This window comes from Neomonachus schauinslandi, chromosome 5, assembly GCF_002201575.2.
Source record: "Neomonachus schauinslandi chromosome 5, ASM220157v2, whole genome shotgun sequence".
NCBI lineage: Eukaryota > Metazoa > Chordata > Mammalia > Carnivora > Phocidae > Neomonachus > Neomonachus schauinslandi.
This window is the reverse complement of record NC_058407.1, coordinates 15,914,921-15,931,545: the sequence shown is the minus strand read 5'-3', so window position 1 is coordinate 15,931,545 and position 16,625 is coordinate 15,914,921. Positions and strand designations below refer to the sequence as shown.

At 44.6% G+C, this 16,625-nt stretch overlaps 1 protein-coding gene across 1 annotated transcript in view; it reads left to right on the top strand.

The window, feature by feature from the left end:
- Positions 1 to 16,625, top strand: part of RFX4 (regulatory factor X4) — a 133,952-nt gene that overhangs the window by 15,878 nt on the left and 101,449 nt on the right. Inside the window, exon 3 of the mRNA XM_021687598.2 lies at positions 13,244 to 13,304. Coding sequence (XP_021543273.1) covers positions 13,244 to 13,304 — 61 coding nt within the window. The remainder of the gene's footprint in view (positions 1 to 13,243; positions 13,305 to 16,625) is intronic.

The following is a 16,625-nucleotide window of genomic DNA, read 5'->3' as shown; positions in this document are numbered from 1 at the left end:
ATCCAGGGTGAATGTGGAGGGCACATCCTGTGCTTCCTTTCTCTCAAGGCCTGTGACTCCTCTAGTCCTGTCTGCATTGACTGCTCTCCAATGTCTTCAAATAGCTGTTCTAGCTTTTACAGTTGTTTCGGTGAATGAGTTAAGCCAGTGCAAGCGATCTCACTATGGAGAGACTAGGAGTCTGGTTATCATCAATTTTAGACAGGGAAATTTAGACTTGAATTGGTGAAGTGACTTTCTAAGATTGCACAGTGAGTCCATGCCAGGGCTAGGTGTAGAATGGGGCCACCTGACTCCTCTCTGGATCAAAGAACAAAGAAGTTGCTGCCCACATGTTGTTTTTATTTTCAAAACACAAAGATTACATTAAAAAATATATCCCCTGGCTGTGAATCGTGTATATATTTTTGGAAAATCTAGGAAAAAATATATGAGGTAGAAAAGTAATTACCTCTCATTTCACCATCCAGAGGAAGCCACTTCTGATGTCCTTCTAGCCTTTCCTCCTTAGCATATATTGTTAAGCAAACTTTTATATACATATATGTTTATAGTTACAGGTATATATGGTTGTCGTCTACTGAGCTACAAGTGCTCTAAGTCCATGACCTCATTCAAATCTCAATGGCCTTAGGAGGTATCTTATAATGAGCTTCATCTTACACATTTGAACACTGAAGCTCAAAGGGGTTAAGTAATTCGCCCAATGTTACATAGCTGGTAAGTGGTAGAGCTAGGATTTGAACTTGGGTCTGTCCGTCTGCCTTTGAACATTAGTCATTTTGTCTTTGTACCGTTTGGTCTCTCAGACAGCAATGCTTCAAAGACTTGCTGTTGAGGATTTCATAACTTGTTCATAGGAATACGAGACCAGAGCTGAGTGCTCATCACCCCTTTTCAGTGGCTGAAGGGTAGACCAGCTCTTCTCTGTGTCTTGTCGCATCTTCTATTCAACTGGAAGCTCCACGAGGGCAGGAATGTTGTGGGGTTCACTGTTGGAATCCCAGGGCCTGGCACATAGAAGTTTTAAAAAATAGAAAAACCCCCCTCAGATTTAGTATTTTAAGAATGCTTTGGATTATGAGAAACCTGACAGTGGTTTAAACAATGTAGATATTTAGTATCTTATTTAACTAAAAGATGGGAGGTAGGGGATTCCAGGGTTTATTTATTTAACAGCTCAACATCATCCAGGACCCAGACTCTGTGTGTCTTTCTACTAAGTCCTCCCAGATTGTTGGCTTTTGTCCTCATGTTAGAACCTCATGGTCACAAAATAGCTGTTTTGCAAGTGCCAGTTGGCTTTCCTCTTATGTGTCGTCCTCTTATCAGAAAACAACAAAATCTTTCCCAGGAACCCCCAGTAGATTTTCCTTAACATTGTGTTGAGAATGCTATCATCTGTAGCTGAAAGGGAGGATAGGTGACCAAAAATTTGTCAGAAGAATAGAAAAAAATAGAATTATTCTTAATGGTTGTACCACCCCAGGCCAAATCCAGCCCGCCTCCTGTTTTATACAGCCCAGGGCCTATGATGTTTTCATTTTTGTTTTGTTTTAAATTTTTGAAGAGTAGAGAAAAAAATGAAGAAGAATATGTGACAGACATCATCTATGGCCCCCCAAAACTTAAAATGTTTACTATCTGGCTCTTTACAGAAAAAGTTTGCCAACCCCTGTCTTAGACAAATCAGGATTTTCTTCTGGGGTTGTCCCATCACCGCTCCGAATAAAGCTGGGGTTTTATTAGCAAGTAGGAAAAAAATGCAAGATTGGCTACTGAGTGGCTGGCAAAAGGGTTGGCCACAGTGTTTCTCTCTGAACAAGGCCAGGAAGGTAGAAATGCTTCCCTTGGGTGGTGAGAGAGGTTAACGTTCCACCAGCTGAGAAAGATTTTTTCCACTGGCCTGAGTAATGGCCGGACATTAGCACCGGAAGTCCTGGTGAAAATGAAATGGAGTGGGAGAATAATCCATTTATTAGCCTAGAATCAAAAACCTGAGTCTCCGGGAAGGGAAGTTATTTGCTCAAAATCATACCCTCGGGTAGTGCTAGAGTCAGAACTGCTACCCACGTCTTGATTCCTATGCAGTGCTCTTTCTATTATGCCCTTTTTAGCAGCTCAGAAGACGGGCATTTAATTGATCAACAAGAGCTTCAGTGAGCACGAGGAAATGGGACATGAGACATTTTGATAGAATGCCGTTGGGAAGAAAACCCTGGATCCGCGAGGTCAAGCTAAGGCTTGCCTGATGAGTGAGAGTCTGAACAGGAGTGGATGGGTTATTTATCATAATTCAGGGTGTCACAAATGCCCATTTCCAACCTGAACAAATTGCATTTTCTTTCGAACAGATGTTAGTAGGTTTTTATGTTTCTGATGGCATATTCACCAACAAAGAGGAAGACTTTGAATGTAAAGCATTTTCAGGTCAGGACTGGTTGGAGCATCATGTCCAGTGAGGAGAGCCCAGGAGTGTGAATTGAGCAGAATTGTATGGGTAGAACAGAAGTTCCTGTAGAAGATTCTCTGAGCACTTACTACGGACAGGACTACGTATAAAAACCAAAGTTATACCAGGACGGAAAAGGCAGAGAGCCGATATTAAAATAGAAAATAAATTAAATATTATTCAGTATTCACTAATATATTGAGTATTATAATAATATATTCAATACTAAATATATTCAGCATCAGGCAGTATACTAGGCATAATCACAACCACGATTTCCTTTAATCCTCTGGGAGGGAGGTGTTCTCACAGACAGAGGAGGAAGCAGATTCCGAGGTTGTGGGACTCATTCAGTGTCATAGCAAGTAAGTGGCAGAGTTAAGACCCAAACTTAGTAGCATCTGATTTTACAGCTTTCTCTCTTCCTACCACGTAAACAGCCTCTTCTGTGGTTCTGTGCTCTCAAGGAATTTTTAATCTAGAAGCGAAGCTCAGGCCCACTGTTGAATAATAATACAAGGCTGTATGTGATCAATTCCATTTGAATGAGGCGAGGTGTCCTACCTCGCCTCCCCAGGACTGGTCCTGGGCTCCAGCACAACCTCATTGGAAGCTTGTTAGAGATGCTTGTTAGATTCTCAGGCCTACTCCAGACCCACTTGCACATTCTCTGCATCTTTATACAACCCCCAGGTGACTGGAACGCATGCTGAAGTCGGGAGAGGTCACAGCCTGGAAGGTGACTAGGGAAGCATCTTGGAGGAGGTGGCATTTGTGTTGGGCCTCAGAGGATCCATGTGGTTCCTTTAAGTGGTAACGGTCGAGGGCTGGGAGGCAGAAAGCCACGAGGAAGGTTTTGAGCTTTGAGAATTTTCCGGATTGGCCTGAGCAGAGAGATTGAACGATCGTGGGAAACCAGGCTAGGGAAGTGAGTTTGGGCCATATTATTGAGGGACATAAATTCCAAATAAGGGGTTTGGAATGTGATAGCTAAGATGCCTCTGAAAGGAGCTGGGTGGAGGAGAGACAAATCAAAGTGGCACTTTCAGAAGGTTAATGTGGAGATTCCGTGCCGGTGGATTAGAGCCAGGGGGACACTTTGGGGGCTGCCACCTAGTTTGAGGGGATGAGGCTATAGTGCAGGGTTGCATTAGTAGGATGGAGAGGGTTGGAGAGACAAGGGCAATAGGATGGGTCCACAGGGCAGGAAGCCAGTGGGATTCCCTTGGGACTCCTGTTGCCCTCCTGGGAAAGAGAACAAGTGCAGTGTGACCCAGATGTGCCCCAATCCCCCCCCCCTTCAGGTCACTATTCCCTTAATGCCTAAGTCAGCGACTCCAGCTTCCATCCTATATCCTACATGGGAGCCCAGAGTCTGCCCTTGATCTCTAAGGATTACCAGGCTGCATGTGTTGGGGTGGTGGGAGTGTGGGGAGGGGATTCTGTTTCTCCAGAGATAGTCCACACCGCGTCCTGTCCCCTCCCCTCTTTGTCAGTTCTTCCCGGCAGCCATTCTGTCTCACCGGCCTCACTGGGCATGCAGACCTTCTCCCACCACCCTCCCTGACCCCTCACCAACTCATCACTGCAGTCACCGATGGTCTGCTGGTGACGGAGGATTTTTGCAGCCAAGGAAGAGGAAAGTTGGCACTCAGTGGCTTGGTAGCCTACAACCGGGGTCACAGCGGGTCAGCTTCATGTGACTCATCATTATCCTATTAAAATCTCCTCACATTTCAGGGCTGTATCGTATCTCCCTCACCCCACTTGCTCACTTAGCATGTCGATTTATTATCCAATTTGAGATCTTCTAACTTCCTAAGATGGGTTCCAGAGAAGAGGAAATGTAGCGAAACATTTTCGTATTCCCACCAAGTCGTGGACAAAAGCTCCCTGCCAATAGCAGAAAGGCATTCTGACAACTTCTAGAGCAAGGGCACAGACTTAGAGTGGGAGGTCCTGGCGGTGGAGGGGGCGGGGGGAACATCCAAAGGAAGTCTTCCCATGATGGCTTTTAACCATTTGATTGCCCTCAGGGGGTGTCTGCTGCAGTTTTACTCCTAGCTGGGAAGCCAAGTGCAAGACTGCTGGCTGGCTGGCTGAGGAGGCCGTGGTTTAAGACAACCCCCCAGAATCCTCCCCTTCCTCAGCCATCCATTCTGCCATCACAGGCTGCCCTTCCTGTCCCCCCAAGTGTCTCTAAGTCCTCTCCTTTTGTGGAGAAGGAGCCAGTCCATCATCTGTGCTTGGGCCCCTCTGCCCTTCCACTTGGTCCCTCCAAGGGCCGTAACCACCTGAGGGCAGGGGAGCATGCCTAATTGTGTCACTTGCTAGAATAGGGCCTAGTACATAGTAGGTGCACAGTGTTGGTTAGGTAAATGGATATTAGGAAAGCAAAATACTGTAGAGTCATGCCAGGTTATGAGTCTTTGTAATTTGCTTGCAGTTTATGGCATTCCAGGACCACTTAACCATAGGAATAGATTCTTCCTTCAGATGCTCCCTCCCCAGTAGAGGAGTTTTTAATGTGTCCACACTTAGAGTACTTCCTATGTTCAAAAATCAAAATGCCTTAAAGGTACTCATTGAGAAGTCTTGGTCCCACCACCCCTGTCTTCCCACCTCAGCTCCCTAGTGGTGCATGCTTTTATTTGTTTATTGTGTATTCTTCCAGTATTTCTGGTGCTTTTTTGGTGTATTCTGCCAGTATTTTATTTCTTTATGCAAATAAAAATTCAAACATATATTTTTTGTGACTTTTTAAAAAAGATTTTATTTTTAAGTAATCTCTACACCCATCGTGGGGCTCGAACCCACAACCCGAGACCAAGAGTCACATGCTCCAGTAACTGAGCCAGCCAGGCACTCCTTTTTTTTTTGCCACTTTCTAACACAAAAAAAAGGCAGCAGCCTATATGCATTTTGCTGTGACATGCTTTTTTTCACTTAATAATAATCCCCGGAGTGTTCCATATCAGTAAGAGCAGAGAGCATCTTCATTCTTTTCTGGTTTTTAATCTTTTTTCCACAGTCATGTAGCATTCTGCTGTGAGGATGTATCATAATTTAGTTCACCAGATGAGCGCTGGGCTGTTCCTGAACTTTGACCATGACAGACAAGTTGCAACGAATAACCTTGCGTTTGGTCATTTCCCACGTGTCCACATGTAGCCGTAGGATCTGTTCCCAGACGTGGGACTGCTCTTTATCTGAAGGATAAAGAGCATATGGGATTTCAGGAGATTCTGCCAGATGACCTCCTCATGGGGGGAGGCACCATTTCACAACACCCACCTCCACGAGGCGGGAGGTCACCCGCTCCCCGCAGCCTCACAGCAGAGTTGTGTGGTCGAGGTTTGGATTATTGCCAATCAGACTGAGAAATGGTATTTTAGTGCAGTTTTCATTTTCACTAATTGAGATTAATCATATCTTCACATTTCAAGAACATTTGTATTTTTTCCATCAGGTGCTTTGCCTATTTTTTTTTTCTCTTGGTTCTTAGTCTTTTTCCTTCTGGTTTTAGTGGTGCTCTCTCTGCAGTGGGGAAATGAGATCATTGTCTGTGGTATGACTGCAATTTTCCCAGGCACATTTTTATCTTTCTACTTAAGGTGTAGGTACCCCCCCCCCAGCATAGAAGCTTTGGATTATCAATATTTTCTGTTATGGCTTTCGGGTTTTATATCAAAATTAGAAAGACCTTTTCTTACTCCAGGGTTCTGAAGGAATTCACCCAGCGTAGGTAAGAGGAGGCAGGTGTGGGGCCCCCTCTGAGCAATGCTGCCAACATCACAGTTTTGTTTGGGACTTAGCCCTGTTCCCACGGGGAGAAGGGTTTCCTGCCAGGGGCTGGTGCCCACTGCCAAAGGCCTGGTCCAGGCACCACGATCATCAGCTGGTGTCGTTTGCAGTGACTGGGAAGGGGTTGGATAAGGGGAAATGAAATGTTTGGCAGGCCCATGTTCCCAACAGGTGAGGTCTGGCCAGGTGCAGCCAGGTTAGTATAATGAAAGGAAATAGAATTAGAACTTTGAAGTGAAATTCGAGACTCGCATAAACTTGAACCTTTCCTGGGATTTGAAAAGAAGTAATTAATTTAGAAACTTTCTCCTTCAATATTAAACTCTGCCACACTGGCTCCAGGCAGGAAACATTCTAGAATGGGTTCCCAAATATTATGAATTCAATCAGCAGATATTAGGCAGATAATACTTTCCCTAAAATATTTAGTGCAGTACTAGAGGTCGGAAGAGAGGGTGAGGCTCATAATATTTGGGTTTGGGAAGTTTCTACATCAGCTAGACTGGGTCCTCTCCTGGCTCCACCAGTAGCTGTGTGACCTCAGACAAATTGCTTCCCACTTCTCTGAGCCTCAGTTTTCTTCTCCTATAAAAGGGGATAATATTAATAATCAGGCCTAAAATTGATTAAGCACAAAGTGTCCATCAAGCACTGTGATGTTTTCTGTGTGGTAAGCCATTCACTGTCTTGGGCAGCTGTGAAAATTAAATGCAGCGAAGTAAAGAGGGCCTGGCATGTTGTGAGTCCTCAGTAAAGGTTCTCTGGTGGTATTATTATTTGTATGCTTATGAAATCAATGGGCTGGCTGAATTTAATCGTGGTATTATCTTAGCCATTCATTCCTTCATTCCACAAATACTTCTTGAGCCCCGACCCTGTGTGGGTGCTGGAGACACAGTGGTGAGGCAGTGCGTGCCCTAAAGAGCTAGCAAACGAGCCAGGCAGACACACTGGTGGGCAAGCAGTGACCACGCCCGTGAGGACTTTGCTAGGGACCAGGCAGGGTGCTGTAGGAGCACTGGAGAGGAGCAAATAGCCCTGTCCCAGAGGCGCAGCCCCATGGATGGGATGGGGATCCAGGTGCCTGGCCCCTCCAGAAGAGTGACAACTCTGGGGGCGCCTGGGTGGCTCAGTCGTTAAGCGTCTGCCTTCGGCTCAGGTCATGATCCCGGGGTCCTGGGATCGAGCCCTGCATCGGGCTCCCTGCTCAGCTCCCTGCTTCTCCCTCTCCCACTCCCCCTGCTTGTGTTCCCTCTCGCGCTGTGTCTCTCTCTGTTAAATAAATAAATCTTAAAAAAAAAAACAGAGTGACAACTCTTATAGTAATAAGGAATACTTAGGGTAGCATGTATCTTGTGCCAGGAGTGGCTAATTAATCCTTACAATCCGTGCTGGGTGCTATTATTACCCCTGTTTCTCAGACAAGAAACTAAGGCACCAAAAGGTTGTTGGAGGTCACACAGCTAGCTAGCAAGTGGTGGAGCCAGTGTTGGAGCCTGGAAATTTGGCCTCAGAGTTTCATTTGGGAGGTGGATCCAGAGAGGGGAACAGAGGTGCTCACCCTTGGGAAGTGGACTGAGACTCCCTGGAGTGTGTTTGGAGACATGACTGCCAAATGGGGAGCAGGACAGAGCCGCAGTGAGCAGCATCTCTCCCGGAGGCTTTTAAAAAGACGGCTGCTCTCTGGCTTTGGTAGGATGAGCAGGGTGGCCGTTGCGGATGGGTGGCCCCACCTGCGCCATGAGCGCCTCCGGGAATCTTGCTGGCCTGAAATTATGGCGTGAATCTCATTTGGCTTGGGGCATTTTTGCCTATTAAAAAGAATTAGGCAGAACCAGTTCCTAAAGTTTCTATCAACTATGGTTATTTCCTTCTACCTAAAATGTGCTCTCCTGTCCTTGTCAGCTCCCTAGGCCCAACTCAGTCCCACGTTGGTGCTGCTGTAACATCCTGGACTTGCCCTTACGTTCTATTTGCTGATAATTTGACTGAGCTTAAGAGAGCAGAGACCCTGTCTGTCTGTTTTTGCCCTTTTGCCCCTGGCACAGGGCTGGAACCTAGCAGACAATCAATATTTGATGCATGAATGAGCAACCAGCACTTTTGGTGAATTGGGATTGACAGCCACCAAATAGGAGGGGCCTGACTGTGACATACACCCTCTCCTGGGAGAAAGAGGCTGGCTGTTCAGACCCTGAGCACAAAGTCACTAGTGGTCCAGCAAGGGGCCTGCAGAGGTGGAAGGCACCTGTTTGATGATTGATAGACCAGTTCTTGGTTAGTACCCTCAGTAGCCACCATATGCTGAGCATGGGATGAGATCCAACCTTCACTCACTGGCTGCTAGAACACCTGCAAGGGACTCAGACTCACCAAAGCTCCATGTCCTTATTTATAAAGTTGGACATAAGACTTCTTCATAGCACACTCAGGAGGAGACCAGTGAGATGACCTACAAAAAGCAATGCACGGGTGCCTGGGTGGCTCAGTTGGTTAGGCGACTGCCTTCGGCTCAGGTCATGATCCTGGAGTCCCTGGATCGAGTCCCGCATCGAGCTTCCTGCTCGGCAGGGAGTCTGCTTCGTCCTCTGACCCTATCCCCTCTCAGGTGTTCTCTCTCTCTCATTCTCGCTCTCTCAAATAAATAAATAAAATCTTTAAAAAAAAAAAAAAAGCAATGCACATCCCTGGCTTAAATACTTGGCCAGTAAATGCTATTAGGGTTGTTATGGTATTCTTTTTTTCATGTGTCTAGTTTTTAACATACTATATTTAATTTTCAAGCCATCCTTGTGATCTAAGTTACGATTCTCATGTTTTAGGGAAAGGACCCTCAGGCTTGGATGAGTTAAGGTACTGCTCAGGGTTCCACCCAGAGTTAGGGGCAAGGCTGGGATTCAAACCTAGGTCTGCCTTGCCCCCAAAGCCAGTTCTCTTTCCATTTACTGGTGTCAGAAATAGGCCATGATGAAGGTTAATTGGGGGAAAGCAGCTGACACAACAGAGACAGGTCTGACCTGCATGGGAGGCACTGGAAGGTCTCCCCCAACAAGGGGCTTTTCTGGCTGTGGCCAAATAGACCCCTAGCGTGCTGCCCTGGGCCCCGGGGTTTCGTCCTCCCAGCCTTTTCTCATGCTGCCTCCTCCTGGGACACCCCCTCCCTCTGAGTCCTCCTCTCAAACTCTGACCTGTCCTTGTAACGGCGAAGGACACAGGCCACAAGCCAGGGTACTCTATGTGACCCTCACTTGTTTTAAGTTAGGGATGTGCATGTCCTCGGGTGTGAACAAGAACATTGAGAACAGACTGGAGGTAAATAAGATTAAAACAATAGTTCTCTGTGTTGGGGCTTAGATTTCCATTTTCTATTTTCCAAAGTTAAAAAATGAACATGGATGACTTTTGCGAACAGAAAACAAAGTTATTTTAAAAACCCGGACTGTGTCTTCAAGGTGCAGCTCAAATGCTGTGTCTTGGGAGGTTTGGGAGCTCTTAGCCTCTGTTAAGTTCATGTCCTCATTGCCCCATCAGCCTTTCAAGGTAGGCATGATGATCATCCTCAGTTTAAGAAACTGTCTGGAAGCTTAAAGAGAGTCATTAGAACGTCAGAAAAGTCCCTTTCCAGCTCCCTTCCCACACCCCACAGGGACCCAAGCTGTGGCCATCTCACTCCTGGGAGGGTGGCATGATCTGATGGGTCCCCATGTCTTGGGCTGTCCCTCACCTTCTCCACCTTCCTTCCCCTGACTTGGTTCCACCTTCCTTGCTCTCTGGCACACTCCGAGACTTAGCGCTCACTTACCACTGCTTCCAGGAAGCCTTCTTTGACAGCCTCGGCTTTCTCAGGCAGGCTTGCCCTTGCCTACCTGTCACAGCATTTATCACATCTGACTGAACTTGGCCTTTCTCGCCACTGTTTGTCTTTCTCTTTCTTCAACCAGACTGAAGGACAGGAATCTAATTTCTTTATCCCCAGTGTCTAGCTAGAATAAATTAGGTATTCAGTGAATATTTGTTGAATTAATTAATATAGTCATTTCAATGGCCCTGTAAAGTGACCGTTTACAAATGAAGAAAAATGAGGGGTTTGCTCAGTCATGGCCAGTAAGTTTTGGCACTGATTCTGGATCATAGATCTTTTGATATCTGATCCAGCTTGGCTGAAAAGCTAAAATTTAAAGAAGCAGGGAGGAAAAATTTTGCCAGTTCTAAGGGGAATGGAAACATTAATCATGGTCCAGCATAAGCTAAGTGGTATATTTAGGTTGTTTGTATGCTTTTCCTTGTTTAAGAAAAAACTCAGTCGATCACATTTTTCAACATAGCCTTTTCTTTTCAATTATTTGCTTAGTATAATTTCTAGGAGTTGGAATGTGAGGTCAAGTGACTGGATGTTTTAGATGGCTCTCAATATTATTGCCAAATTGCTTACCAAAAACTTTGTACCAGTTAACACTACCTTCAGAGAAGTATGTGGCTGTCAGTTTTACCATTTACGTACCAGCACTGGGGATTATCATTATTTAAATTTTCGTTACTTTCGGAGATGTAAAGTTGTGCCTCATTATTTTCTTTTTATTTCTTTGTGAACAACTGAGGTTGACTATTGTTTTCTCTGTCTGTCTATATTCTTGTGAGACTCATGTGTTCATGGTCCTTATTGTGCTATTTATTTTCTGAAGATAGTTGAAGGCATTTGTGGAAGGCAGACTCAAATATTTAATCAAGTGCCAAGTGGAAGCACTGTTAGGAGGAAACACAGAGATGACTAAGATACCATTCCTCCTTCTTAAGTAGGGTACTGAAGTTGAAGAGGTGGATGTGGCTAAACGGTCCAACTGAGAGACCAGTGATGGGTTGTAGAAGAACAGTTAGAAGAATGCCTGACTTGGAGAGTATCAGGGAGCGCTTCAAAGAGGTAGTGTCATTTATTCTAGGCTGGAAAGGCTGAGAAACATTTAGAAGGAACTCTAGGCTGACAAAGCAGTGTGAGCAGGTGTCAAGCCCATGATGTCCTGGGACACTTTGTCCCTGAGAACATTTCGTGTGAGTGTTTGTATCAGTTAGGAAGGCTTTGGTGGCAGGGAAGAGAACATCCAATGAAAAGAGGTTTTATTAACTAAGAACATTTTTATTATCTCACAAAAGAGGGAGGCAGCTGTTTTAGGGGTTGGCTAATCAGGCACAACATGACACACAGAACCCCCAATCCCTCCCCCTTTCCTCTCTGCTACCTCAGTGTGGATTTCATCCTTAGGCTGCTCTCTTCCCAGTTGAAAGCTCACTGCCTCCCTATCATGTCTGCTCAGCCATGTTAAAAAACAGGCCAGGCCAGACTCTGTCACCTGTTTGTTGCTTTTGCATAAAACAGAAGATACTTGTTTTTTCACAGTTTTGGAGGCCAGAAGTTCAAAATCAAGGCCTCCAATTCCTTTTTATTAGGGAAAAATATCTTCCCCAGAAGCTTCCAGAAAGTTTTTCTAAGTCTGAGAGGCCGGCACCATGTCACTTGCCACACTTACCTTATCAGTGGCTTGATGGGTAGATTTAAATTAATCAACATTCAGCTCTCTAGGATTCGAGGGGAATCACCCTCCTTGAACACATGGTCCCCTATAAATTGTGGTTCTGTGAATAAGCAAGAAGCTGAGTATGTATAGTTGTTGAATAAGCAACAGCAGTATCTGCCACAGTGTTTATGAAGAGACATTTTATCAGAATTATACCTATCTTGATAAATTTTCATCAAGAAAATATTTTCTGAACTCAACGTTATAGGGTAATTTATTTAAAAATTTGTTTTCGCTAAGCATACTTCACTTTCTTCCACTTTCATTTTTGTCTCACTGAAATCTTCAGATCATTTTCCATATAAAATTTACGCCACAAATTTATTTCACTGACCATTTTACAAGTTCTTAATAAATTTTGTTGATTATAGTTGTAGGTTTTCACATCATTAATTTTCTTTTGAGACTGTAATCCATACCGGTCTTCTTGGGTCAAATTTTGTGGCCCAAGAAATCTTATGTTGACTATTTCTATCAATAGGCTTTATTAGGAATTGGATGAAGCTAATTATATGTATTTCTCAGCTAATCCACAATGAAACTGGGAGCAATTCTTAGATGCAAAGATGGATCTGTTGTTCAGGTTGCTGTGTTGCGGAAGTCCGCAAACCAGAACCTCACAATCCAAATCTGGCCTGATCCCTGTTTTCGTAGGGCTGTAAGCTAAGAATGGTTTTTACAAATGATTATTTGTAATCTCTTCAATGGTAGAGAATATGAACTTTGAACCCCAGTTAAGAAAAATGTTGCCTCCTCCCTCAAAACAATGTCATTATTCTTATTAGACCTATATTACGAAAACTGTACTCAATTACTACTATTGTATTTTGAATTTTACCAATAAAACTTTGTGGAAATATATTTACTCTTGTTATATAAATATGACATGATATTTTTGATTTTGCCTCTTGGCCCCCCAACCTTAGAATATTTAGTATCTGGCCCTTCACAGAAAAAGTTTGCTAGCCCTTGCACTGTGATTTTGCTTATCCTGATTCTCCTGGACACTTACACTCCCCCTCCCTTACCCCACACTCTTCCGCGGGGTTAGCAGGAGCAAATGGTGTGTTCTTAGAGTCCGAATCATAGAGGCAGGTGTCCAGCTGCAGCTGGAAAAATAGTAAATTGGGTGAACACAGTCATATTGCTCAGTGATGAAGAGAGAGCTCTTCAACTCTAACGAATTACATCAAAGAAAAATGCAAAGTGCTCTAAGAGTTTTCTGTACAAGTCAGTTTCCCCTTTTGCCTTATTCACGAAGATATCTAACATGTTGGAAGAGCCCAACTGTTACTGCTTTCAGAGCATCAGTATTTGAGGTTTCCTCAAATGCTTGGGAGCACTGGGATGCTTGGGAGAATTGAGAGGCCCTTTACTTTTCCTACTGAAGGTCACTCCTTTTTCTTTCCTTTAACAGATGAGGAAAAAGAAAACAATAGAGCATCCAAGCCCCACTCCACCCCTGCTACCCTGCAATGGTAAGTTCATTTTCAGCAAGTCCTCTCTTGATGGGGCGCTCACGCAAGTGTTGCTTCCTACGCACAGAGCAGGGTGTCACTGGGAAGTTTGACATTGTCATGAGAACTTGACATCCAGTAGCCCACATGCAATCAATTTAATTTGCAGCTCTGTGTAAAATACTCAACTTAGAGCCACACTGGAGATTTGGTTTTCATATTTATTGTATTTGGGGGTAGATTTTGTTTCCCATCATCAAGACACTGGCAAGGACTGCATCCCACATGGGTGTTATTTACTGAGTTAATGGAATGCATTGTTACAATTAATAACGTTGCAGCAAATTATAGAAACATAGGTCTGTTCGCCCCACCAATGAGTCTTTAATAAATTCATACCCAATTGCAACTATACTACAATTATTTTAATATTAATAACATGAACAAGCATTATCTACTTCAAGTGGCTTTCCTTTTTTTAATATTTGGAATTCCTGGACTTGGTGAAATACTTAATGGATGTTGTTTAAGTGGTTGCTCTCATGTTTGAGGTTTACAGGTAAATTCTCCTCTAAGAGCTTCACTTAGAAATTGTGTTGTGGCTTTGAACACCAGAGCTGTCCACGCCTGAGATTCATCCCTCAAACATCGTGTCAGTTAGGGCTATTATCCCCCTAGCAGCCCAGCCCAGCCCAGCCCAGCAAACTTGAGGGGATTAAGGAAGGAAGGGGAGGGAAAAAGGGGTGGGGAAAGGAAGGAACGAAGAGCTATTACATGCCAGACTCCATGCTAGGCACTTCCTATATGTGCCTCATGCCTGGTCTCATTCTCACGATTCTCTGAAGTTGGTATTGTTATGCCCATTTCACAGATGAGGAAAATAAAGCTTAGACAGTTAAGTCATTTGCCTGAATATACACAGAACCATGAAGTGGCACAGGCAGGAACTTGGCTGGGTCTCTTTAACTGCAAAGCCCCTGCTTTGGAGGAAAGGAAGAGAAAGAAGACTTGGGAAGGATGGAGAGGAGAGAACAAATGAGAAGAGGAAGCAGATGGGCTTTAATGAGCAAATCGCATTAGATTCTCCTGGCTAATCCACGCACAGGTGGGAGGGAAACAGCATCGGGGGAAAAGCGCTCAGGAGCGTAACTCAATCTTCTCTAACAAGAGAAGATTGCCTCGCTTGGCTGCAAGGAGAGCAAGGTTGTTTGCAGGAGCTTGATTTCCAGACTTTGGCTTGTTTCCCTCCTTTTGTCCCTGTATTCTTTTTTTTTCTCATTGCATTTGCTGCTTTTTTGCTTTCTTTAAAATTCTACTCTATTTCCCTGGTCAAACCTCTGCCTGCACCCTTCCCCCAAAATTGTGGCCGCACAAATTCCCATATTGCCAAGACATCTAACGAGGCATCTATATAAAGGACTTTGGGCACAGGAGTTTCTAGAAATGTAAGGAATCAGCAGACATTCTGACTTTAATAACCTGAACACGTTGCACATTTCAGAATAAAAAATGTGAAAGAGAGTGAAGAAAATCACCTTGTTCATGCCTGTTTCCCTATGATTCTCGACATCTGCCTGGCAACAGTGAGCCGGTAGACAGTGCAGCCTCTTAAGTCAGACTGCCAGGAATGAACGCTCAGCTGTGCCACTTCCCAGCTGTGGAAACTTGGATGAGGTCCTTAACCTCTCTGTGCCTCAGTCTACTCACCTGTAAAATGGGGGGAGGGGAGAGAAAGAATCCCAAGCAAACTCCATGCTGAATGAGGAGCCCACCGTAGGGCTCGATCCCACAACCCCAAGATCACGACCTGAGCTGAAACCAAAAGCTGGGTGCCCAACCAAGCCACCCAGACACCCCAACATTTCTCTTTATTTTATTTTTGATTTATTTTTATTTTTTTTTAAGATTTTATTTATTTATTTGACAGAGAGAGACACAGCGAGAGAGGGAACACAAGCAGGGGGAGTGGGAGAGGGAGAAGGCAGGCTTCCCGCGGAGCAGGGAGCCCGATGCAGGGCTCGACCCCAGGACCCTGGGATCATGACCTGAGCCAAAGGCAGACGCTTAACGACTGAGCCACCCAGGCGCCCCTTTGATTTATTTTTTATTATGTTCAGTTAGCCAACATATAATGGATCATTAGTTTTTGATGTCATGTTCAACGATTCATTAGTTGCGTATAACACCCAGTGCTCATCACAACACGTGCCTTCCTTAATACCCATCAACGGACATTTCTCTTAAATAAAAACAGAGTCATGCTTCAAACCATGGTGGAAGACACGTGACCGCCTATATAAAGTTGCACATGAGCAAAATTTTTAGAATGTAGTTTCAGCACAAATGCTTTGTCTCTCAAAAGGAACTGGACGCGCCCTCCATTTCGCAAGGGAAAATGACATCATTCAGACTGTGTACCCTTTCTGCTCGGGCCACCAGCGAGTTCAGAGCTAAATCTGATGTTCATGTATTTTTCCATCTCTTTCCCTTGTCTGACTTTCTTCTCTTTCTTTCATTAGCGTTTTAGAAAAAGGCAAGACACAAATTCAATAAACAGTTATTTTGTTTCTATTTTATTTACACAAGTGATATGTTTCCTCGTTCAAAAACTAAAACATCGTTGACAAGGCTAACGTCCATTCTTCGTTGCAGTTGCTGCCTCCTCCTCTAGAGAAGCAGTGCTTGTGTGTTTAGTCTCTTGTCTATGCATTTACGTGTATGTGCACCAAGACAAGTTTCCAGTTGTGATTTTTAGAATTTCGTATTTCCTCCCTTCCAAAAGGAATGCAGACATCGCACTAAAGATACTGTCCTACAACCTGTCACATTGTATTGATCCACAGCTTGCTCTTTCCTCACTGGAATGTCCTGAAGCCATACCCACGTTAGTCTGTGAAGAACAACCTCATTGTAACTAACCGCTGCGCACGATTCCATGTAAGACAGCGGCAGATAGATTTCGCCACTTGCCTCTTGATGGACATTTAGGTTGTGTCCAAATCTCATCTTCGCCCAAACAGCGCTGCAGAGAACTTCTTCATACCCGCCCCCTTGCACACTTGTGGGAATATTCTCCATGTTGGTGTCAAGAAGTAGAAGTGTTGGGTACTCAGAAAATGTTAATGGGAGGGTGCCTGGGTGGCTCAGTTGGTTAAGCGACTGCCTTCGAGAAAATGTTAATGGGAGGGTGCCTGGGTGGCTCAGTTGGTTAAGCGACTGCCTTCGGCTCAGGTCATGATCCTGGAGTCCCGGGATCGAGTCCCGCATCGGGCTCCCTGCTCAGCGGGGGGTCTGCTTCTCCCTCTGACCCTCTCCCCTCTCGTGCTCTCTGTCTCTCATTCT